Here is a 25,148-nt window from a genome sequence, read left to right as displayed (position 1 = left end):
AATGAAATTTAATGTAAAGAAATGTAAAATATTGGAAATGGGTAAAAGTACCAGGAGGCCATCACTGAATTATTTGTTGGGTAATGAAAAAATGAGAGAAGAGAAAGATTTGGGAGTGCTGGTCCAAGATAGTTTGTCACCAGAAAAGCACATTAACAAGATAGTTGGAGAGACTTATAAACTCTTGACTAACATAAGAGTAGTATTTCATTATATGGATTTTTTTTTTTTTTTTTCATTCATTGCCAGACGCCATGTATCCCAGATGGGGTGGCCAAGGGCTTTGAGTTAATTGTTTTACAGAGAGGGGCACTAATCCTCCACCAACCCCACTTGACACGTAGGAATGCCAACAGCATCTGGTTTTCCCAGGTGGTCACCCATCCAAGTACTAACCAGACCCAACGTATGAAAAAATTGATAGTGGCCATGATCCGCCCCAGGTTAGAATATGCAGTGGTAGTGTGGTCCCCTCACAAAAAGAAAGATATAAACAAGATTGAGAGAATACAAAGAACAGCAACCAAGATGGTCCCCAGTCTGGCAGACCTGTCATACAGAGAGAGGCTTGAAAAGCTGGATTTGCCTTCCTTAGAGGAAAGGAAAAAGAGGGAAGACATGATTGCAGTGTTCAGTACCATGGTGGGAGTAGATAAAATTGACAAAGAAGATCTGTTTTTATGGGATAAGAGAGCAACAAGAGGACACGGAATGAAATTGAAAAAGTCAAGCTGCTTGAAGGATATCATGAAATATAGCTTTCCTTACAGAAGTACAGTAATCACTCTAATATCCGGACGCCCAATATCCGAACATCCCCACTATCCGTACATAAGAATGTTTCATACTGTACTTTTTTCCATACTATACTTACCTCATTTCACTCTTTAATGTCCTTTATTGGTGTGAATAGGGTGTTAGGAGCTAGGCATGTGCAGTAGGAAGGTGTTTTTCTGAGTTAGGCTAGGTTAGGGTCCATAAGTACCAGTCCAGGAGCCAGTCACCAGAATGTTTATTATTGTATGAACCTACAGTAATCCTGCATATTTCGCGGTAGTTACGTTCTTGTAACCCCCGCGAAAAGTCAATTTCGCGAATACTCTATTAACAATTGAATCTTGCACTTGTGTCCACCATGTTGCCCATCACACAGTCCATGTCCATACTGATTGCGAGACAATTCGCCGTCTGACAATTCCCCGTCAAAACATGGACGATTCCCCTTTAGAACAATTCGCACCCTGGACGATTCCCCGCCATTCTGTAAATATACTAATCAATACTTTTATAAATATACTTATTATTAATTAATCAATACTTTAATAACTATATTTCAGGGGGATCCAGCAAATTCTATGTTCAGTAGCGTAGGTTCTGGATATTATTTATTAGTTGCACCTTTAGTCAATAATTAACTTGTTTCTTCCTCGCTGTAGTCGCCTTTGAATTATGTTCTAGCGTCACCCATAGCTATCTTCATTAATGAAGGCGAATTGTCTTGTGTTTGTTGTGACTGTAAATTGTCCCCGAAACCTCCATACTCATCCCGAAATACCTTCTTACAAGATTGAAAGCACATACTCCATTATGAAGGAAAAACGTAAACACCATACTATAATACACAATTATCTACACATTTATTCACAAAACAGTACAAAATAAAAAGATGAATTAACTGGTGATAACAAACACTCGCACGGTCGTTTCTTAGCTTGTCCAGTAACACAATTTTCTCTGCTAAGGTCATAACTTTTCTTGATCGTTTTGTCACTTTGGAGTTCTTACTAATTGTATTATTAGCCTTTGGTGAGGCTGGCTTACGTCCTGGGGCCATGTGGAAAGCAAGTGGGAGGCAAGAGGCTCGTATCATAGTGCGGTTACAAGTACACCAGACACGTAAGGCAGTCAGGCGTGGACTGAGGAATGAGGGGCAGAGAGCAGTGTTGCCATATCCAAACAACAAAATTATGCTAGGACAATGAAAAAATTGTGCTAGATTGAGCAAATTTGTTCCAAGTAAAAAATGAATTATGCTAACTTGAAGCTAAATGATAAAATTCTATACATATTCGTGCTACATATTAATTATGTATTGTTTACTATGAAAATATTAAAATGAACCTACATACAGTAAGAGGATAAATATTGGTTTTCTGCCCATACTGCTTTTTCCCACGAAACTTACGTTGTTCTGATGGATTTTGATGTGATTCATTCGATTTTGAGCATCATTTCCGTCGGAAATAACCAGATTTTGAGATATGACCCCCCCCCGTCCCCCTGCAATAATGGGGGATCTTTGGGGAGTCGGAGGTTATAGGGAGGGGGGGAAACACAGAAAATGGTCATTTCCGACTGAAATGAAGCTGAAAATCAAATGAATCATACCAAAATCCATCGGAAAAACCTTGGTTTCATGGGTAAAATACAAAGCTCAAACTTATCCTAACCTAACCTAACCGAACCAAACCGAACCTAACCTACCCTAATCCAACCTAACTTAACCTAATCCAACCCAACCAAGCCCAAACTGAAAGTAACCAACTATTCAAACATCATCTTACCTTATTCGTCTCTCTCTCTCTCTCTCTGATTTGTAGCATTTATAAAATTATTCCAAAAATATTCCATTCCATTTTAAATTATGCTAGAATGATGCTTAAACTTCTAATATGCTAAAAAATATTCCAGACTCGAAAATTTGATCAAAATTATGCTAAAAGAATAAAATTATGCTAGATATGGTAACACTGGCAGAGGGGCCGCGGGAAAGGGACAGAGGGTGGCGTGAGTTTACTGTGCTACACTTGGAAGCTGCGGGAATTTCAAATTTTTTGTTTTCTGTATATTCAAGGATATTTTAGTTGAACTTATTAATGCTAAGAAAATCCGCGAGAGGGCAAAACCGTAGACAAAAAATCCGCAAAAATGCGGGATTACTGTACTTCTAAACCCTCATTTTATGTTTCTTTTGCATTTATTTCAGTCATTTATGTGCCTTATTGGTGTGATTTGGGTCTTAAATAGGTGCTATGCATGTCCAGAGGAAGTTGTATAGGTGTTTCTCTGAGTTAGGGTCCATAAGTACAAGTCCATAAGCTGGGGCCCAATATCTGGACCTACCTATGGCTCTATTACGTCGGATATTAGAGTGATTACTGTATAGACTTATGGAATAGCCTGGACAAAGAGATCGTCCAGTCTAAAAACTTAAACGAGTTTAAGGCTAAATTTGAGTTATTGAGAAACAGCGACGGAAACCCACAAGCATAGCACATTCCGTGTATATCACAATTAGATATATTAGGTAAATACATAAGTATTTGGAACGACTTAGACGAAAAGGTGGTGCATGAGAAAAACATTCATGTGTGTAAAGGTAGTCTTGATAAATGTGGATATGGAGACAGGACAACACGAGCATTGCTCAATTCCTGTATACTACAAATGGGTAAATACAAATAGGTAAGTACACACAGGGTGAATCCTGAATCACCAGAAATGTAAGGGTTTCAGGGTAAATCCAAGAACATGGGGAAAAGTTAGAAGAGAGGGTGGTGGCTGGGTGGGAGGTTTTGAAGTGGTTATGGTTGTTAGAAAGAAGAATGCTGGTAATTTGTGAATTTAAGGACTTTGCTAAGGATATAATAGAGAGGTTAACTTCTTTGGAGAAGAAACCAACTGAAAGGGATGAAATGGAGGAGAGAAAGATGCAGGCTAAGAAAGAATTGGTAGAATATAAGGCAAAAGTGGAAAGTCATATTAAGAAATTAAGAGAAGAGAATGAAATATTAAAGAGAGGTATAAGGTAAAGTCAAGTGAAAACTGAGGAGGTGGAAATAGAAATGAACAAGAAGCAGTACCAAGGCACAACAAACCCGTCCCGGCGGTCATTTTAGTGCTGACGTATAAACACAACAGGATATCTAGTCAGCAGTGTCACATATCACATTTGGAGTAAATTGGGTGAAAATTGACAATTTTATGCTAATTTGAAATTTAGGCCCGACCCACCTGACATTGACCCCCCCTACAGCTAATTGGGGAGGTGACCCCCTGATGTAGTGAGGCACATTATAGGATGCAGATTTGAAAGATCCACTTTAGCTTTTGGTTTCATGCCAATATGACGAATTTGAAGGGATTTATGGCAATCCCCGACCTCCCCCGCACTGCGTGGGTCTTGGCCTAATTTGATCCAAAATTTAATCAGGTTTCATTCTTTCCTCTTCATTCTACCTGTGGGTGACTTTACACTGAGTGGCAAGCCAAATGGTTTCCTGTACACCAGGAAACCATTTACCATGCTGGGTGGTAACCATATAACCAAATTGTGGCACCTGGTGGTTTAGTGGGTAATTATGGCACTCCAATCAGATTGAGCCGGTGAAGGTTTATATCCAAGGGATGGTTGGGGTTTATTGCTCACGTAATGCCACTCGGGGATGAGTGAGGCTAGTCAGTCTCATCTTAAACGTCAGGACCAACTTGCCTAGCCTTGGGCTCCTATGCTCCTCATGGGGCAACATAGGATTGGATGATTGATGGTTGGGTGGATCAGAAGGTCATACCGTATCATCCCTGTAATTTTAGTTAAAATCGCACCAGTAGTTTTCGCTTAAAGTTGTTAAAAAACAGACGGACAAACCAAATGAAAACATTACCCGTCCCCAAGCCTCTTGGGGTTGGGGGCAGGCATAAATATGGAGGATTGCATGGCAATTTTTTTTTTTTTTTTTTTTTTTTTTTTTTTATGCGAGGAAGAAGGAATCAAAGGCCATGAGCCCACAGTAACAGTTCCCTCCAAGAGAAAAACAAAATACAATAGAGAGCCAAATTCAAGATCCGATCATTTTGAGATGCCTGGACACACTGCGTTTGAAAGACTGGAGATCATAGGCAGCAGGAAATACAGATAGAGGGAGACAGTTCCAGAGCTGACCTGTTGCATAAATGAAAGACTGGGAGTAACGGTTAACTCTTGCATTAGAGAGTTGGACAGAAAAGGGATGAGAGTTTGCTGCCAGGACAGATTGCTACGCGCACGTCGTAGAGGTGGAGGAATGCAAGCAGACAGTTCTGAGGAGCAGTGACCATGGAAGTAGCGCTAGAAAAGAGATAAACATGCAACAGTGCGGCGAGGACACAAAGGTTGAAGGGAGCCAGTAAGAGGAGGAGAGTTAACGAGATGAAAATTCTTTGACTCCACCCTATTGAGAAGAGCTGTGTGTGGGAGCCTCCTCACACATGAGAGCTGTACTCTATACAGGGGCGAATATAACCCGTGTATAGAGATAACAATTGTGCAGGGGTAAAGAAAGAGCGGAGTCGGCTTAGCACACCCAATCTTTTGGAAGTAGATTTTACAAGAGATGTAATATGATCTTTCCAAGATAAGTCCCGAGTAAATGAAACCCCAAGCATGTTCAAGGATGACGAGGATTAAGCTGAGTATTATTAAACATTAATGGGTATACCTGTGGAAGATTTTGTCGGGTTGATAGGTGTAAGAACTGAGTCTTAGATGCATTAAAGACAACCATATTATTTTTACCCCAGTCAAAGATACGAGCCAAGTCAGACATTAGGTGTGCCATAGCCTCATCCCTTGTTTCTTGAAGTAACTGTTGAGATGGGCGTTGCGGGAACCGAATGGAAAGGTGAAGGGTGGAGTCATCAGCGTATGAGTGGATAGGGTTAGATGTACAGCTTAGAAGATCATTGATGAATAAAAGGAAGAGAGTTGGTGACAGGACAGAGCCCTGAGGAACACCACTGTTGATAGATCTAGGAGAAGAACGATGGCCGTCTACAACAGTGGCTATAGAACGACCAGAAAGGAAGCTAGCGATGAAGGCACAGATAGAAGGATAGAAACCGTAGGAGGGCAGTTTGGAAATTAAAGATTTATGCCAGACTCGATCGAAAGCCTTTGAGATGTCAAGTGCAATGGCAAAGTCCCGAAAGGAGGATGACCAGGAGTCTGAAAGGTAGGTGAGAAGATCGCCAGTGGAGCGTCCCTGACGGAACCCATACTGACGATCGGAAAGAAGGTTGTGATAGGAAAGATGCCTTAAAATTTTCTATTAAGAATTGACTCGAAAACTTTTGAAATACAGGACGTTAAAGCAATTGGACGATAGTTGGAGGGTTGGGAGTGGTCACCCTTCTTTGGGACTGGCTGAATGAGAGCAAACTTCAGCAAGAAGGAAAGGTACAAGTTGACAGACAAAGGCGAAAGAGTTTGCCTAGGCAGGGTGTAAGCACAGAAGCACAGTTCTTGAGAACAACAGGAGGGACCCCATCAGGCCCATATGCCTTGTTAGTACTGAGGCCAGTGATGGCAGAAAATACATCAACTGAAGAAATTTTAATGTCAGCCATGAGGAAGTCAGAGGGGAGAAGTGATGGAGGAACAGCACCGGGATCGTCTAAGGTGGAATTGGAGGAGAAAGTCTGTGCGAAGAGATCTGCTTTATCAGTAGAAGAAATAGCTACAGAACCATCAGAGTAGAAAAGAGGAGGGAAGGATGATGAGGTAAAGTTGTTAGAAAGATTTTTGGCAAGGTGCCAGAAGGAGCGGGAAGAATTCGAGTTGGAGAGTTGAGAGCATTTAGTATGGATGAAATTATTTTTAGTAGAGCGAAGAACAGACTTAGCACGATTCCGGGCAGAAATGTAAAGATGATGTGATTCAGGGGTGGGTTGGCTCCGGTACCTTTTGTAGGCCTCTCCTTGTTGCGGACAGCATTAGAACAAGCGTGATTAAACCAAGGCTTTCTTGCGTTAGTCAAAGGATATGAGAAAGGAATGTATGCTTCCATGCCCGAGAGAATAACCTCCGTAATGCGCAAGGCACACTCAGATGGCTCATGGCCATGGAAGCAATAATCATTCCAGGGAAAATCAAAGAAGTACTGCCTGAGGGCCTCCCAGTTCGCGGCTCCAAAATGCCACAGACGACGTTTCTCTGGAGGGTCCACAGGCCGTACCGGAGTGATAGGACAGGTTAAGGTAATAAGGTTGTGATCGGAGGAGCCCAACGGAGAGAAAAGATTAACAGAGTAAGCAGAAGGATTAGTTGTGAGGAAGAGGTCAAGTATGTTGGAGCTCTCTCCAAGGCGGTCAGGGATACGGGTAGGGTGCTGTACAAGTTGCTCTAGGTCATTAAGGATAGAAAAGATGTAGGCTTGTTCACCAGGTGGATCCGTGAAAGGAGAGGAGAGCCAAAGGTGGTGGTGAACATTGAAATCTCCAAGAATGGAGATTTCAGAGAAAGGAGAAATGGACAGAATGTGTTCCATCGTAGAAGTAAGATAGTCGAAGAATTTTTGATAGTCAGTAGAATTAGGGGGGGGGGGGGGGGGGGGGGGGGGATATTTAGTCAGAGAATGACAGGAAAGCCGAAGCCAGAGTGTGGAGAATTCAGAAGAATCAAGTTCAGGAACACGAGAGCAAGATAAGTCGTTGCGTATGTATACACAACAGCCACCTTTGGCTTTGAAATGAGTATAGAGAAAGTAGGAGGATACAGAAAAGGGTTTGCTGTCGGTTGCCTCAGACAGCTGAGTCTCCGTCAGAAAAAGAAGGTGAGGTTTAGAGGAGGAGAGGTGGTGCTCAACAGAGCGAAAGTTAGATGAAAGGCCGCGAATGTTGCAGAAATGAAGAAGAAGAGAGTCAGACAGTGGTTCCAGGCACCTCGAGTCGTCACCGGGAGAGGGGCAGATGGTGGGGGCATTTATGGTCCCCCCCCCTGGGGACTCCGAGGCTTGATTAATCGACGCCATTTTTGTGAATTTTGAATAGCAAGTGTAGTGTGTACTGTGCATGTAGTTTGGTGAAGATAGTTAGAGAAATTTGTACTGGAGAGCATGCTGGCCTACTCTCTGTGTAACTGAGACACTGAAAAAGTTCAGCAAAGGGGGATGGTCAGGAACTAGTCCTGAGGGCTGATGAAACGGGAGCTCCAGCACTCCCTGTCATCAGCTTTCCATCCACCTCGGGAGTACTGCCCTGCTCGACTGGTGCTACAGTCTACTTGAAAAATTGCATTAAAATTAAATAATGGTGGAACAAAAGGGGACTATGGAGGTATTGGAGAGAGAAGAAAAAAAAGAATATGTGAAATTTGAAACAGGAGTATTAGATGTCATAAGAAAGAGGGAAAACAAAGTGAAAGAGACAGTAGATAAAAAAAAAATATACAGTAGTGTATGGAGATAAAGAAGATGAAATCAGAAATAAAGTTGAGAGCAAAGAGACAGAGGAAAAGAATGCCAGTGAACTGATTAAGGAGGAAGATGCAGAAAGTAATGGATGGGAGGAAGAGATTGAGGGAGTGTGAGGGTTGGGACAGTATCTAAAGGGTGGACGAAGCAGCCAGAATTTAGTTCAAGTCAGTAAGAGTAGCATAGGAAGTGATGAAATCCACATGGAGGCTGAAGGAGAATGAGATTCAGAGGGATAGTAGTGAGGAGGAATTTGAATTCGGATGAGAGAAAATAAGAAATATTGAATGCAAAGAGAAAAAACAAAACAGAGAGAAGAGATGAAGAAGCAGTTATTTTTTTCCGTTTGTTTCTTATGAGAGTACTGAATATGAAAATGGTGAAATGAAATAAAAGAGAACACTCTGCCTATGTATAGACAGATACCATAATCCTGTACATGGTGTCTATTTGACTTTGAGTTGGTTGTTTTACGGGGAGGGTCACTAACCCTTTGCTAACTCACTGCTTGACACATGGGGAACACATATGGATTGCTTATATGGTTACCACGCAGTGTTGGAAATGGTTTCCTGGGTTACAGGAAATCTTTAGGCATGTCACTCAATGTAAAGCTATCTTAAAGGAAAAGAAGAGTAATAAGAACTGATGGGAATGATAGGAGAAATAAGAAGAGAGGAGGGTAGACACAGAAAAAGAATGATAAAGGTGATGGAAGAAGTAGGCAGCACTACATCTAGTGAGTGGATGATGGTTGCTGCCACCTGCCACCAAGAGAAGACATAAAGAAATAAAAATCACGGTGAAAAGATGTTACACATGGTAAAGTAAGAGACAAGGTGAACAGTATAATAATGTACAGTAGTATAGACGGAATAATTTTCATACCACGTTGAGTACACCGCTTCCCGTCCGATCAGCGAAGTTAAGCAACGTTGGGTCTGGTTAGTACTTGGATGGGTGACCGCCTGGGAACACCAGATGCTGTTGGCATCCCTACGTGTCAAGTGGGGTTGATGGAGGATTAGTGCCCCTCCCTGTAAAACAATTAACTCTAAGCCCTTGGCCACCCCGTGTGGGATACATGGTGTCTGGCAATGAATGAATGAATGAATTTTAAGTGAAACAAAGATATCAGAAATCCTACTGAATGATGAACAGGGTGGCTTTAAGAGCAGCAGAGGATGTGTGGATCAGATATTTACAGTGAGACAGATAGTTGAAAAGGCTTGTAAGAAAAATAGTAAGATGTTTATGGCATTTATGGATATGGAAAAAGCACATGCCAAAGTAGACAGAGGATTGTGGAAGGTTTTGTGCATATACAGTGAGATGGTAAGCTGCTAGGTGCCATCAAGAGTTTGTATGATGGTAGTGAAGCATGTGTTAGGGTAAATGGGCATCTGAGTGAATGGTTCGCGATCAGTGTGGGCATGTGACAAGGTTGTGTGATGTCCCCATGGTTGTTCAGTATATGTGGATGGGGTGATGAGAGAAGTAAAAACACGAGTAATGGAGAGAGGGATGGCATTGATAATAAATGGTGATGGATGGAATATTTCAAATTTGTTGTATGCTGATGATGCAGTACTGCTTGTAAATACTGGACAAAAACTTGGTAGACTAGTGCAGAGTTTTACTGATGTCTGTGAGCATCGTGCCTTGAGAGTAAATGTAGAAAAGAGTTGTGATGGTAATTGACAGAGAAGGTGACTCCCAGTGCAATGTTACAGTGAATGGAGAGAGATTTGCATTGGTAAGGGAATTCCAATGCCTGGGTACAGTGATAGAAAGGAGAGGAAGATGTGCAAAAAAAATGGAAAGTAGAGTGACACAAGGAAGGAAAGTAGTTGGTACTATGAAGGCTTTGATAAGAAATGGAGGCTTGAGTGTTGCAGCTGGGCAAAGGTTACATGAAGGAGTGTTAGTGCCAGCTTTAATAAATGGATTGGCATGGAAATGAAAAGTCAAGATCTAGAGCAATGGAGATGGGACTGCTGAGGAATGTATTTTAGGAACACAGGGTGGGTAGGATATGAAATTATATGATTCGTGAAAGATGTGGAGTGATGAGGTCTGTGGACACCAGAATCGAGGAGAGTGTACTGAGATGGTCATGAGGAGAGAATGTATAACAGCTAAGTGGTGAAAAGGTATATCTGAGTGAATTTGAAGGAGGGAGGAGGTGAGGTAGGGCAAGAAGAAGGTGGAGGGATACAGTGGATGATTGTGCAAGGAAGAGAGGTAAGGAAGTCAGTGAGGCTAGGGGACTGACGAGATAGAGCTGGCTGAATGAATGTTGTTAGAAGAAGTGCATGATCAGGGATTTGGTTACCCATTTTAACACAACAGTATCCGGACTGACTCGGATACGTGTATGTCAAGCTATAGAATGTGGTGAAAGTTTCTGACTTATCAGATAGAGCTAGGATTCCGGGGGCTTTGAATGATGAGTGAATAGAAACGTGGCCCATTGGATTGGGCAAACTTGGACTGTTTGGACGTTGCTACTCCTCACCCTGCCCTAGGGTGGGAAAGGGGGTCTGGATGATGATGATGATGATGATGAAACAAAGATGAAAGGGACATGAAAGTAATGGTGATGGGTTAGCATGGATATAAAATAAGGAGAAGAGATTGCGAGGGAAGAGCTGGGGGAGGAATTTTAATAATGACAAAAAATAATCCAAAGGAAAAACGTACACTCTGTCCTCGTAAATCGCGTTTATTAATCACGGATTCGTAAATCATGGCTAAGTGGCTGTCAGACTGGCGGCACCCTTAAATCGTTGTTAAAGGGGCTATCACACGGCACCTCATATGAGGTTTGCCGAGGATACGATGGTAAATTGGAACGGTAACGTGGTAAAATTGCCGACGATACCACGGGCATTTAGAACCCGTCTGTATGGATTCCTGCCGACGATACGACGGGCAAAACAGTGTGACCAAAACCCAGGCTACTCGACAGAGAATATATCATACTACATTATTAAACATTTAGCCTAACACTGAATACTTATTAATATTTTATAATAAATATCAATCGTTTTGAAGGCCTTATAAAGAGTTAATATTTCCTACACCGAGGAAACTGTGATGTCGATAAAATATCACGTGTTTACAACTGAGGACTCCACCGCAGGTAGAGTAGACGAACCAGTCGCCACCTGAAAACACCACCACAACAACAACGTACTGATGGCTTTATCATCGATTTCCTGGACAAGGGCAGCTGAATTCGCCCTTATAGAGAAATTGAGGCAGTTCCACGTGTGTACCAGTTTGTAAACAAAAGTTGCTTCTCCTTATTCTTTATCGAGTCATCGACAGCGATCACTGTCCACAGTCGCGAGACGGGGCTCTGGCAACAGTGTGAGAAGCATGTCCTTTGCCGAGGATACGAGGAACATGTGTGATAGCGTCCAAGTTTTGTTCCACTTAAATCTTCCTCGGCCGTTCCTGGTACGAGGTACCGTGTGATAGGGCCTTAAGTCACAAATATCGCGGACCTAGTCACCGAAGTGGGCCTTTTCCGAGGAGAATCATAAACCGCGGCATTCAAATTTAAAATCGCGACCCAACAACCAATCACCGAGCGTCTCTGGTGGCATATGTGCATACTAATGCTGCCATGATGATGTTGTTCTGGTCCCACCAGTCCACACACTACAGACCGTTGCCGTGGAGTACGAGAGCTAACTGCCTTTTTTGTGCAGCTTCCCCCTCCTCCTACCTGCCATGGCCCCTCCTGACCCCCCAATGAAGCGCTCTAAGCAGTATGGCGTCAAGAAGCTGCCGCAGTTGTTGTACAGTCAACGTTTGGAGCTCATTTGTCATGTTGAGAAGGGAGAGAAGTTTTCAAAGCTGGCGAAAGAGTTTGGGAAGAACAAGTGCTGAGAGGTTCTAAGTTCTTCCCAACACCATCCCACTCCATTCACTTAAGCAATTTCATCATAGGATTAAGGTGAGATCCCACAACATTGCATATTTCTATTAAATACATGCACTGAATATTCCTAAATTTGTATGTTTGTGTTTGATGGTGCCTAGATAGGTGTAGTTAGGGTGCAGTGGGGGGTGGTTGGCCAAAGTCCAGACCCAAATTCATTTTTCACATAATAGTTATTATTTATAAACCACGGAATTTGTAAATCGCGGCAGTGGTCCAGACCCAAATTGGCGCGATTTACGAGGATTGAGCGTAGTAATAAATACTGGAACTAAAAATGTGGAAGCTATAACAGTAGAAATCATCAATGACAAAGGTAATAAGATAGACATAGAAGTAGTTAATGTACCACCTTGAACAAGAGTGTGGAATGATGAAGAACATGTAGTAATGTCAAGACTAGAGATGTAATGATATACATGGAAAAACTGGTACAAAGAAGAAATAGATTGGTTTTAAATGGAAATTTTAGTTGTAAAGAGGTTAACTGGGAGAGAAAGCAATGCAGATAATAATACCAATACATGGGGTATAAATTACAAGAACTGGCAACAGAGAACTTACTGATCCAAAATATTAAGGAAAATACAAGAACAATAAGTGACAATGGAACACTGAGGATAAATCTTGTTTTCACAACAGATCCAAATGATATCTTAAATATTAAGTACCTTTGTCCTCAAGGTAAGAGTGATCATATAGTAATTTAATGAGGTCATAAGCTGGGAAGAAAGTGAAAAAAAAAAGCATAAAGAAGTTAAGTATAATTATAGTAAAACTGATTTTCATGCTTTGAGAAAATATTTCAGGGGATACATTTGGAGAGAGTTTAATGAAGCAAAGGATGTTCACTGAAGCACGTGTACCTTGATGACGAAGGGGCGTGGTGCGATGCGGGTAGTGTTTGACTAAAGCTCAAAATTTCTGCTACACAGCACTCCTGTTTTGATCACATTACGTTGACTAGTTGATGTGCTGTTTAAAATGTCCAGTTTCTTTTAGAACAGACCTCGTAACACGTGTTATTGATTGTTATCCAGATTCTGGTGCAAGTACTCTGTTGCTGTGAGTATGTAATGAATACAGTTATATTATGACTTGATAAGTTCACGAGGGAGTTTGAGTAAAGTCACACATTAACTGTGTGTACTTAAGACATGTATAACCCATGAGTTATGGCTATTTATACAGACTCTGGTGCAAGTATAGTGCTGCTGGAGGTATGTAATTTGTGTTTTATAACCAGGAATGTACTTTGTGGAGATAATTAAAGTTGCACAAATATAAACCTTTATGTCTACTTGACATAATCCCATAGAACCCATATTATAACCACCCCAGTATCTGAAAAATCACTGCCTGAACTAACTTCACTTCATATATTGGGGGTTACCTGTATTATATGTATACAGATACACATCTCATTACTTGCCTATCATACATAGCCTGAGTAATAAAAAATAACATGTGATTTAACTAATAATGTTGATACATTATGAAAATCAAGGTTCATTTGAGTGTTTACTCAGTGGGTTTCAGAAAGAACACACAGGACAGTCCAATCATCCATCCATCATCCAATCCTATGTCACCCCATGAGGAGCGTAGGAACCCAGGGCTAAGCAAGTTGGTCCTGACATTAAGATCCCTCATTCATCCCTGGGTGGCATTACGTGAGTAATAAGCCCTAACCACCCCTTGGATATAAACATACACAGGCTCAATCCAATTGGAGCACCTTATTTATCCACTAAACTACCAGGTGCCAAAATATGGTTATATGGTTACCACCCAGCTTAGTAAAAGGTTTCCTGGTGTACAAGAAACCATTTGGCTTGTCACTCGATGTATTATCGCCCATAGGCAGAAGGAAGAGGAAAGAATGAAGGAAAGAAAGACAGAAGAGGGAGTGTAAAGGCACCTGTAGCCAGATGAAAGAGGAAAGAATGAAGGAAAGAAAGACTGAAGAGGAAGGATGGAAGAGAGGAAAGGACAGACACCCACAGCAGCACTACATTGAGTGAGTGGATGGTGAGCGCCCCCACCTACCACAAGTTGCCCGATATTTATAACAAAAATTCAGGTATACCATCAGCCTTTCCTTCCCTCTAGTTCATTGTATTTAGTTATAAATTGAAGGAAAATTGACTCAGAACAATAACAAAATTTGACATTGAAATATTTAACCTAAACATAATTTAATGGCTTAAGGTTTAGTTAGTTACTCAAATTATGTAGCTGGGCCAAATTTGCCAAGATAATGCTGAAGTCATTGGGCCAAACTCAACAAGGAGTGTAAACAATGTTGGAAGCTTGGGGCTGCTTCTCTTGACAAAGTACTGCTATGGGATACTGCTTTTTTGATGCCCAGAACAAACCAGCACTTGTTACAACTGGAATCCATAGCATTCATGCAAAGTAAATGGAAGCACTGACATATCCTTTCTGGATATTTCTTGGCTGTTATAGGCAATTGCCAGACTCAGTAAAATAATCCATGGACCACGAAGGATACCAGAGTTACCATCCAGTAAAATCTGGGGGGACACCCCAAGAAAAAATGCGGTCAACAAAGTGAACAAGGAATGAGAAGTTTCTTTAGATGTACAGTATTGTTTGATAATTATATGCCTTCCTCCCCCTCATTTATCATGATTATTTTTCTTTTCTTCAGGGTAAGCAGAAGCAAACAAAGCGTACAAGCACATTCTACCAGTTCTGTAATGCTGACTGTGGTATTCTGTTATGTACGGATGTGGCTGCACGAGGGTGGGACATCCCAGCTGTTGACTGGATTGTGCAGTATGACCCTCCAGATGATCCTAAGTGAGTCAGGTGCCTCTCATGTTTGTTATCATCATACATATACATAGAGCTGCATACTTGTAAGCTTAAACATAACAAAACTAGATAATAGAATTTATTGTTTGAAACTTTAAAGATAAATTTTGATGGGGCGATATAGTGATGTTTTGTCATGAAATTTGTATGGCTATGTAGCCAGGTTTATTTTCATAAAGTTGTGCTGATGTTAAGTAACTGTTGATATTAGATACATAGTATGAACAGAGGATGATGAGAGTACGACCTTCAGAATTGCAAGTAAAATTGTCTTTAATCACATTCAGGCAGTGAAAAATTTAGGAAAATTCTGTGCTTCGCCTTCCAGTGAAATTTCAGAAACGAGAAAAACAGTTATTACTGCTTCAAGAACTATAATCAACATTTGTAAGTTAAATTAACACCAGAAAAAGACTAAGCTGCTCTGTTGTTTTTGTTATTATCATAACATTCTTTTACAGCAACTCATCCCCCATAATAGCTGATAATGCACCATTCTGACCAGACAGGTGAGTGGAAATGTATTTGAGGATATGGGTGGCAATGCAGTAGGCCACTGAGTTTGTATCAGTTACTGTGATAATGGCATGCCTCATGGCAGCTGGCCTCAAGTCACACCAACAGCCCTAAGATGTAATCATGTTTTTTGTACTCTGTAGTCGCAAAGTATCCCAGTAGATATCAGTGATGGAGATAAGCTTTTGATTCCCAGTGTCACTAACTCCAGAGTTGTGAACATTTGATTCCCAGTGTCACTAACTCCAGAGTTGAGAATGATTGCCAGCTAGTTCAGTATGGAGGTTGGACTACCCCTGCAGAGATCACAAGTCGCATATTTTCTAAAATCTCTCCCATGGTAGTCATTAGGAAACCATTTACTACGTACTACGGTAGATGGTAACCATATAACCAAATTACGGCGATTGGTAGTTTAGTGAGTGATTAAGATGCTCCAGACGGATTGAGCCTGTGTGAGTTTATATCCAAGGGGTGGTTTGGATTTTTGCTCAGGTAATGCCACTCAGGGATGAATGAGGCTGGTCACTCTCATCTTAAATGTCAGGACCAGTTTGCCTAGTCCCAGGCTTCTACGCTACTCATGGGGCAACATAGGATTGGATGATGGATGGATGGATGGATAGTTATTGATACACCGTATGTAAGCTCTTCATGGTGTTATTCTTCAGTAATTATATTGATATCCTAGATATGCTTTAGTCCAATAAATTCAGTAAAACAGTTACTAGAAGCCATAAAAGCACACTGGGTATGACAGTGTTCATCATACATATACAGATCTCTAGCTGCACCTTTGGTTTGAAACCCATATAATTTAGTTTTCTAAAACAATGTTTCATCTGAAAATGCTGAAGAAAATCTACAGATTTTTCATTTGAAAATCGTACATTGTTTAAAGTTTGAAATCGTGTTGAGATGAGCCTGCTGGCCGAAATCTGAGAATGGTGACGGCTCTAAAGTACTGTATGCTATAGAATGAAAACATAGGACATCATTTTCCTTAATTCATTTTATGAGATACTAAGTTAGTTTGTGATTTTAAAAGTAACATAAAGGTTCACTCATAATTTGTCGAAATATATTACATATTAGGGAAAAAAGCCAAATGACAAGAAAAACCAGCTATTTTTTTGAGCCAGCCACTTCAAAAAATGACTAATTTGAAGAATTTGCCCCCCCCCACCCCCCAAAAAAATGGCAACCCTGGTCCAGCAGGGCAGAAGACACATGAGGGTTTTTGTGTATGGTCAGAACGTAGGATCTTGAGTTGTGTCATGCTAATAATGTATTTCGTTTAGAAGAATCGTTACATGTTTCTTATAAGCCTTATTATTATTATTATTATTATTATTTATTATTATTATTTTTGTTTTTTGCTGGACAAATACATGAAATGGATGAGAAATAAAGCGTATTGATAGTTAAGGAAAGAAAGAATAATATCCATTCCAATACAGAGACGGTAGACTCAAACCATCAGTTATTGCATCTGTTTGACTATATTACAGCCTCTCTTCCTTATAATAGTGAGTAAAAATGTTTTTATAATTTCTCTCTTTCACATAGTGACACAGAAGGCACATAAAAAGAATGAGGTTTAGTTGACTGACTTTGATGTTGAAAATTAAATAATTTGGTGAAGAGTGGCAGTTTTTCTGATTAGTGACATCGGGAATTCTACTTGGGTAATAATTCAGAATAAATGGAAGTGTTAATAGGATTATTTTAGGGTTGGCTTTGCTAAAATAACAAGAAATGTAGCTTGAATTGTAAGAACTGTCATATTCGTAAGGTCGGAAACTGATGACTAGGAGTGGTTAATCATGCAAATTTCATATTTATACAGACGAAAATCGATTGTTATGAATGTTCGTTTATTGTTCATATAAAAGATGTGAGAGAAAATAGTTATCTGGTGTACAATAAATAGTAGAAGAATTGGTGTAAACATCACCCTTTCAGTCCCTTCAGTCTGTTTAGGAGATAATATTTAGGTGTCAGTCAAAAAAAAGTGAGGGTAGACTTATAGACTCCAAAGCAAAACATTAATTCCCATTTATTTTGTATGGTTTCTGCGGTAGTTTGATGGACCAAAATAATAATCATGATCAAAGTTTGGCTGTATTGTAGTTTGCCATACTACCAGATATTTGTGGGGAACTATTTACAGTACAGTAAAATCATAACTAAATATTTCTGTACACTACAGTAAGACCTCACTATAACGGACTAATTGGGGCCCAAACCATTCAAAAAAATGCAAAATTCCGATAAAAGCGACATCCGAACTTCCCCCAGCTATTCCAGACTTTTTCTGATATATCAGACATTAGTCCGGATTGCATGAACGGGTTTTAAACTGTTTTGACTACCGCTGCAGTACTGTACTGTGTTATAACTTCACTACATTAATCAAATGGTATAATATGTATAATAATTCTGTACTGTACACTAATAAACATGTCTTTTATTTACCTTATTGTGGTGAACATAACTGACGTGGTCAGGCAGTCCGGACTGCTTTTGGCTTTATCAGACTTTTTCTGATATATAGCAATTTAGTCCGGTAGCTCCTCGATTTCGATAAAAGCGAATCCCAGTCTATTGAAGTCTGTTATATTGAGGTTTTACTGTACTGTTATTCTTTCACATTGAGATTGCAATTCTGATTTCCTCTCCCCCCTCCCACCATTTTAACAGTAGTGTATAATGCCATAAGTTCGCAGGTGTTAGGTTCCTCCAGACCCCACAAGTAGTCCTGAGTATAAATGTCATTTACTTAAGCAGTTCGCTCACTAGTTTCGCACCACAATACCCCTACTATAAATTACATAGAGTTAATCAGACATATATTACTGAACCGTAATACAGTACCCCCTTCAAGTTAGTGAGGGTTACATTCCAAACCCCCTCGCTAATTCTTAATGCCTTCCTGAAAATGACATTTACCAGCCTACGAACCACTGATGCTGTAATGCATTATCCATAATTAAATGTTTCTTGTTAAATCTTTTTCCCCATTGTTTTTAGCTGGTCAGCTTTGACAACTCTTGTTTGATTTGTCAGTGTAATGGCAGAAGGGACTATCCTTAGCATTTAACAAAAGTTAACCTAACCTAGTATAACTGTACCTAATACTGTAATTTAACCAAACCTAACCTAACCTACAGTTGGGAAACGAAATCCATCTTTGAGTGTGTAGAGTAAGTTTCTTCCATTGTGCCAGAAACAAACAATTGTAGGTATGGCTTACTGGCTTAACCCCTCAATGGCTGTGGGCTCAGAAATTTATGTGCACTCCTGGCCAGCCACGGAACAATTTATCAAGAGTTCTAAAATCAATTTATTTTTCTTGCAGCTGTGAAGAGAATCATTTGGGGCCCCTAGCAATGTGTTTTTTAGCATCATAAACCCATCCTGTGATTCGCCATGATTCACAGAAAAATTAATAAGATTACGGTGCATGTGCCATATGGGCGAAAACATCTGATATTAAGTGACCACCTGACTGCTTGGGATGGTAGTGTAGGGTCCTGTAAACATACCAGTGACCTTCGTTCCCTTCCCATAATTGTTCACAATTTTTTATAGCATGCACTAACTCGACATCACTGACAGTGATACGGTAAAGAGTTGTTTAAGGCTCTGGGTTATTGAGGGATGAATGGAATACATTGTTTGCATGGCGACTCAGTGGTGGAGCACCTGACTTGAAACCAAAGAGTCATGAGTTCACGCTGTGCCTGGGTAAGTTGCCTTGCTGGGAGAGGTAGCGCTCTTCTGTCATCTAGCTGGTTGTAGCAGCTGTGGTTCAGTGGGTTAGAGCTTAGAGGACAAGATTTAAATGCTGTATATAAAAAAATTTGTGAATTTTATGAAATAGGAGTCCAGAAGTACATCCCACAGCACAAAGAAACAGATAAGAAAATACAGAAATGGTTCAATACAGAATGTAAAAAATCAAAAGAAAGAAGAGATTTGTTGTGGAATAGATACAGAAGACTCAATAGTGAAAGGGCGTATAATAATTACAAACAGGCAAGAAACGACTATACAAGAGTAAGGAGGGAAGCCCAAAAACAGTTTGAGGAGCATATAATAAATAAAAGTAGTGATCAACCAAAGCTGTTTTACAGCTATATCAGAAGCAAAACCAAAGTAAAAGATATAATACAATCCATTACGGATGAGGGAATCACTTATACACAAGAGAAAGTTATTGTGAAGCACTAAATAAGAATTTCCAATTAGTTTTTACAGAAGAAAAAAATTTTGAGAGGGACTATGTGGAACACGCATGTCCACACATACTACCAGATATACAAATAGCAGAAAAAGTAATACAGGAGGAGTTAAGTAGATTAGACAGAGGAAAAGCAAGTGGTCCTGATGAAATTTCATGTTGGGTATTACGAGAATGTGCAAAAGAGTTAAGTAAACCATTATTTTTAATTTTCAAGAAATCCTTGAGTCAAGGTAAACTACCTGATATTTGGAAAAAAGCAGATATTGTCCCCTTATTCAAGAAAGGAAATAGACAAAATCCTCTCAACTACCGACCAGTATCACTGACCAGTGTTGTAAGCAAGGTATTAGAAAAACTTATAAGAAAAGCTTGGATAAATCATCTAGAAGAACACAGTATGATAACAGAAAGACAGTTTGGTTTCAGAAAAGGAAAATCATGTGTTACTAATCTGTTGAGCTACTATGACAGAGTAACAAACACAATACAGGAAAGGGAAGGATGGGTGGACAGTATCTATTTAGATTTCAAGAAAGCTTTTGACACAGTACCACACCAAAGACTTTTATGGAAACTGTACCATCAAGGAGGAATTCGAGGCAAACTGTTTTGTTGGATGCAAGACTTTCTCATAAAAAGAGAAATGAGGACAGTACTAAGAGGAAACTACTCATCATGGAAAGAAGTGACTAGTGGAGTACCACAGGGTTCAGTGCTGGCACCAATCATGTTTTTAGTGTATATAAATGATATAAACAGTAACACTGGAAATGAGAGCTATCTGAATATGTTTGCAGATGATGCAAAAATACAAAGGAGAATTACTAACACAGACTCTTGTAGGGAGCTACAAGAAGAATTAAATAAACTTCATGAATGGAGTAGTACATGGCAAATGGAATTCAGTTTGGACAAGTGTCATGTAATCAAGTTTGGTAAAAGTGGAAAAAGACCTGACTGGGATTATAAGTTAGGAAATAAAACCCTATACACGTCAGAAAGAGAGAAAGACCTAGGTGTGATTATCAATAACAGACTATCTCCGGCTGACCACATCAGCGAGAAGGTACGGAACATGTATACACTGCTTGCAAATATGAGAATAGCATTCACATACATCAATGAAGACATGCTAAGAAGTATAATAACATCATTCATTAGACCAACCCTGGAATATGCATCAGTAGTCTGGAGTCCTCATCTCAAAAAGCACATAGACAAGATTGAAAAAGTTCAAAGGGCCGCTACAAGATGGATACGAAGCTTAAGGGACCTAAGCTACGAAGAAAGACTAAATAAACTGAATCTACCAACACTACAGGAGAGAAGGAAAAGAGGTGACATGATAATGCTATATAAGTGCATATCAGGAAAGGAGAAAATAGACATAAATGATTACTTAACATATGGAGAAGCATCAGCAAGAGGACACTGCAAAAAACTGCATAAGAAGAGAGGTGATAAAGACTTAAGGAAATTCAGTTTCCCAAACAGAGCAATTGATCAATGGAATGCACTACCGAATGAAATAGTGTGTGCCAAAACAATTCACAAATTTAAGGATATGTACGATAACTATGGTTTAAGACACGGGACAGTACAAGCTTGACTCATTCCTGTAAAGATACAATTAGGTAAGAACACACGAGAGAAAGAGAGCAAGTAGAGCTATGTTAATATCACTACCAGCTGTGTGGTACACACACATACACACCGCTCGCTGGTGCAGTGGTAACGTTCCCGCTTGCCAACTGGTGGACGGGAGTTCGCGCCTTGCTCAGGTTGCGAAAAGTTTCACTGACGAAGTGGGTGGTTACTGTCCCCCTTGAGCAAGGGGACGGGTGTGTGCGTGCGTGAAGGTCACAGCCTTGCCCTTAGATCGGACTATATGAGCTCTCAGCTCCCTTCCGGGAGGGTAAAAGCTGACGATCACGACCATCAAGTGATCCTGACCGAACCGGTGAATTACCAGAGAAAGAGAGCAGGTAATGCTATGTTAATGTCACTACTGGCTGTATAGTACACACACACACACACACACACACACACACACACACACACACACACACACATGAGAGAAAGAGAGCAGGTAGAGCTATGTTAATGTCACTACTGGCTGTGTGGTACACACACACAAATGAAAGAGAGCAGGTAGAGCCATGTTAATGTCATTACTGGCTGTGTGGCTACTGGGCAAACCCATCTGTCTGTCTATTGCCAGATGCCACAATCCCATAAGGGATGGCCACAAACAAATTGCCTCCATGTCGCCCTGTCCAGTGCCACTTCACTGCCTTGCTTCCAACTCACTCCCCCCTCTCATATACCTCTCCACTCCATCCCTCCATCTCATCATCAGTCTCCACCTCACTCTCTTACTCTCCATCCTCTCCGCATGGCCAAACCACCTCAGTGCTTGACAGAATTAAACAAGGTCTCTCTTTAATATGTTTTCCTGGTGGTATTGGACTGTGAATAAAGACTTCCAGGATATTTCAATGATTACTGGATTTGGCAGAGAAAATAATTTAATTTCTTTGTTATTACTTTTATTATTACTATGTTCACTCTCATCTTAAATGTCAGGACCAACTGCCTAGCCCTGGGCTCCTACGCTCCTCATGGGGCAACGTAGGATTGGATGATGGATGGATGGATATAAGCCTTAGATATCAGGATTGAATAGGCTAGTCCTCAACCTGTACTCTTCTGTTTATATTGAGCAAAATGAGATTAATGATGAATTATTATTAAAATTATGTTGTTATTATTTTCATTATCAGTATAGTTTGTGGTAGGAGGTGGCGACCATCATCCACTCTTTTGATGTGGTGCTTCCAGCTTCTTCCTTCACCTTTATCATTCTTTTTCTTTGTCCGCCCTCCTGTCTTTCTATTTCTTCCATCTTTCCTGTCACTTTCTATTACTCGTCTTTCCTTTTCAGGTGGCTTTACATTGAGTGACAAGCCTGATGGTATCCTGTAAGCCAGGAAACTATTTACAATGCTGGGTGGTAACCATATAGCTATCCCACACAAGTTCCCTACTTGCGACAAGTGGGTTGGCAGAGGGTCAGTGCCCCTTCCCATAGAACGACTAACCCAAAGACAAATGGCTACACCTGGCATGGTTACGGCATCTGGCAATGAATCGATAGATTATTATAGTATTGCAGTTGACTGTTAAGTATCTGGTTTTTAAAAATCCATATTTATCAAGAATCGAGACAGATTTTGTTTTGATTCTCCCGTCCAATTTCTCATTCACACCATATACCAGTTTTCTCAAACCATTTAAACAGATGACGTATGCAAGCAGCAGGTCACAAGTCTTCTAGAGCAGGTGTAGTTAACATGTCATTGTTTACCTACTTGTGTGTCTTTCTTATTACAATGTACTGTTGCAATGGCCACCATGAAAAAAAAGTCATGAAAATTCATTGGTTCTAAGAACCAAATGCATACTACTTACGGTAAGTAATTTGCTAAAAACAAAATCATGAGAAAATCAGATCAAGGTGTTTGTGCGCAAACTGGAAGAACAAAGCGTCAGGAATTTTAGAGTTTATATTACATCCCAAAAAGCAGCATGTTAAGATTTTTAAAGTTTTAGATGGCAGTGATACTAATTACAGTTGTTAATAAGTGTTTGCATTACTTTTAAAAACTGCATTGCTACGGATTGATTTCATTGAGTGGTGGAGGTAGAGTCTGCATGTAAGGGCAGAAGGATGAGTAATGGTGACATGGTTAAGTAGCAAGTGGGCTCCTCTGATCAGAAGATTCTCTTACAAACTTATGATCAATATCCCATTATAGTTGTAGTCTATTCATGCAAGAAGAGTAAGAGACATGGGAAAAATCAGGTTTCTTCTTTCTATAACTAAAAAGCAAACATTAAGTCCATGAATCCACGCCCCAGTCATGCATGCACAGTGTGATTGCGTTGTCGCCTCTGCTACTCATATACAGTATGTTTCAGGAGTTTAATGCTGTATGGTAGTTAGACTTGGGCAGTAAAGGAAGAGGATGTTCGTAGGCTGAGACGTACAGAAATAACAATGATTAGATGGATGTGTAGTGTGCCACTGAATGTGAGGCCTGGGAGGGTTAGACTTATAATTGAAGAGTTGAAAGGATGTGACTGGGGTATATTGGTGTTGTGATGAGGAGGAGTAGGTTGAGATGGTTTGGGCATGTTTAGAGGATGAAGGATGACAATTGGGTGTGGAAGGTGAGAAGTGTGAACATCGGGGGTTGGGTTGCAAGAGGCAGACCAAAAAACACCGAGACGAAGTCATAGAGTGTGACCTCAGGGATAAGGGACTGAATAGGGAGGCTGCCAGAGATCGAACAGTGTGAAGAGGCACATGTTGGAGACTTCATAATCAGTATGATACTGTGCGATTATTCACCACTATAGAGACTTCTTCATTGTAAAAATTGATTAGGATCCTTTGGTAATATGGCTCTGAGTCTTTCTTTCATCATTAAGGAATATGATAAGTCAAGAATCTAGAAATACAGTAAAACCTCAATATAATGGACTTCAATAGACCAGAATTCATTTTTATTGGAACTGAGTGCTACCGGACTAAATTCCTATACTGTATATCGGAAAAAGTCCGATAAAGCCAGGGGCAGTCCGGACTGCCTGACCATTTCAGCTATGTTCATCACAGTAAGGTAAATAAAAGACATGTATATCAGTGTACAGTACAGTATTATTTAATATATTATACCATTTTATTATTGTAGTAAAGGTATAATACAGTCCAGTACTGCAATGGTCGTGAAAACAGTTTAACCCTTATACTCTGCCTGGCATGATGCATGGCTTCCCTGGCAGACTCTGTGAGGCCACGATCGTGGCTGCCTTCAAATCTCCCGCTCATGTGAGAATGGGAAGTTTGTTTTGGTTGAGGCTAGATGTCACACATCGAGGCTTATGATTGGCCCATTGTTTCCCACTCTCTCTCTAGCTATCCAATCACGTCCCAGCTTTTATTATAGAGTCAAATAGAGAGTAGTAGGTCCGCCATCTTGCTTGTAAGTGAGTGAAAATCTGGTACATGCTATATATTACCCTTTTTAGCAGATTTATAAGTGAAATAGCTGATATATATAAATACGTCCACCGGTAAATGAGTATTTCAGGCATAAGTTGTGATATATGACATTACATGACAGTGCTGTTTTTGGCTGTTATTGAACAAAATAAGTGAATGTGGACTTGCTATGTCTGCCCCAAGTGAAACAATGGATTTTGCCCAGAATGCTACAATAGCTACCACAAGAGGCCCAGGGAATAATCTGTATGTCTTCTAGGAATATCTATACACCTGTATGACTTTGAATACCAT

The 25,148-nt window shown here is 40.3% G+C and overlaps 1 protein-coding gene and 1 pseudogene across 2 annotated transcripts in view; both read left to right on the top strand.

Moving 5' to 3' along the window:
* pit (probable ATP-dependent RNA helicase pitchoune) overlaps window positions 1-25,148 on the top strand; it is a 341,853-nt gene that overhangs the window by 250,200 nt on the left and 66,505 nt on the right. For both annotated transcript variants that reach the window (XM_080282378.1, XM_080282377.1), the window contains one exon: window positions 14,855-15,006. In XM_080282378.1, the coding sequence (XP_080138504.1) occupies window positions 14,855-15,006 (152 nt within the window). The remainder of the gene's footprint in view (window positions 1-14,854; window positions 15,007-25,148) is intronic.
* LOC145412732 (5S ribosomal RNA) lies at window positions 9,103-9,221 on the top strand (annotated as a pseudogene).

The sequence above is a fragment of the Coenobita brevimanus genome, chromosome 93, assembly GCF_032717465.1.
Source record: "Coenobita brevimanus isolate Jiangsu-jjx chromosome 93, ASM3271746v2, whole genome shotgun sequence".
NCBI lineage: Eukaryota > Metazoa > Arthropoda > Malacostraca > Decapoda > Coenobitidae > Coenobita > Coenobita brevimanus.
Note: the sequence above shows the minus strand (reverse complement) of the source record. Positions and strands in the feature narration are given on the sequence as shown.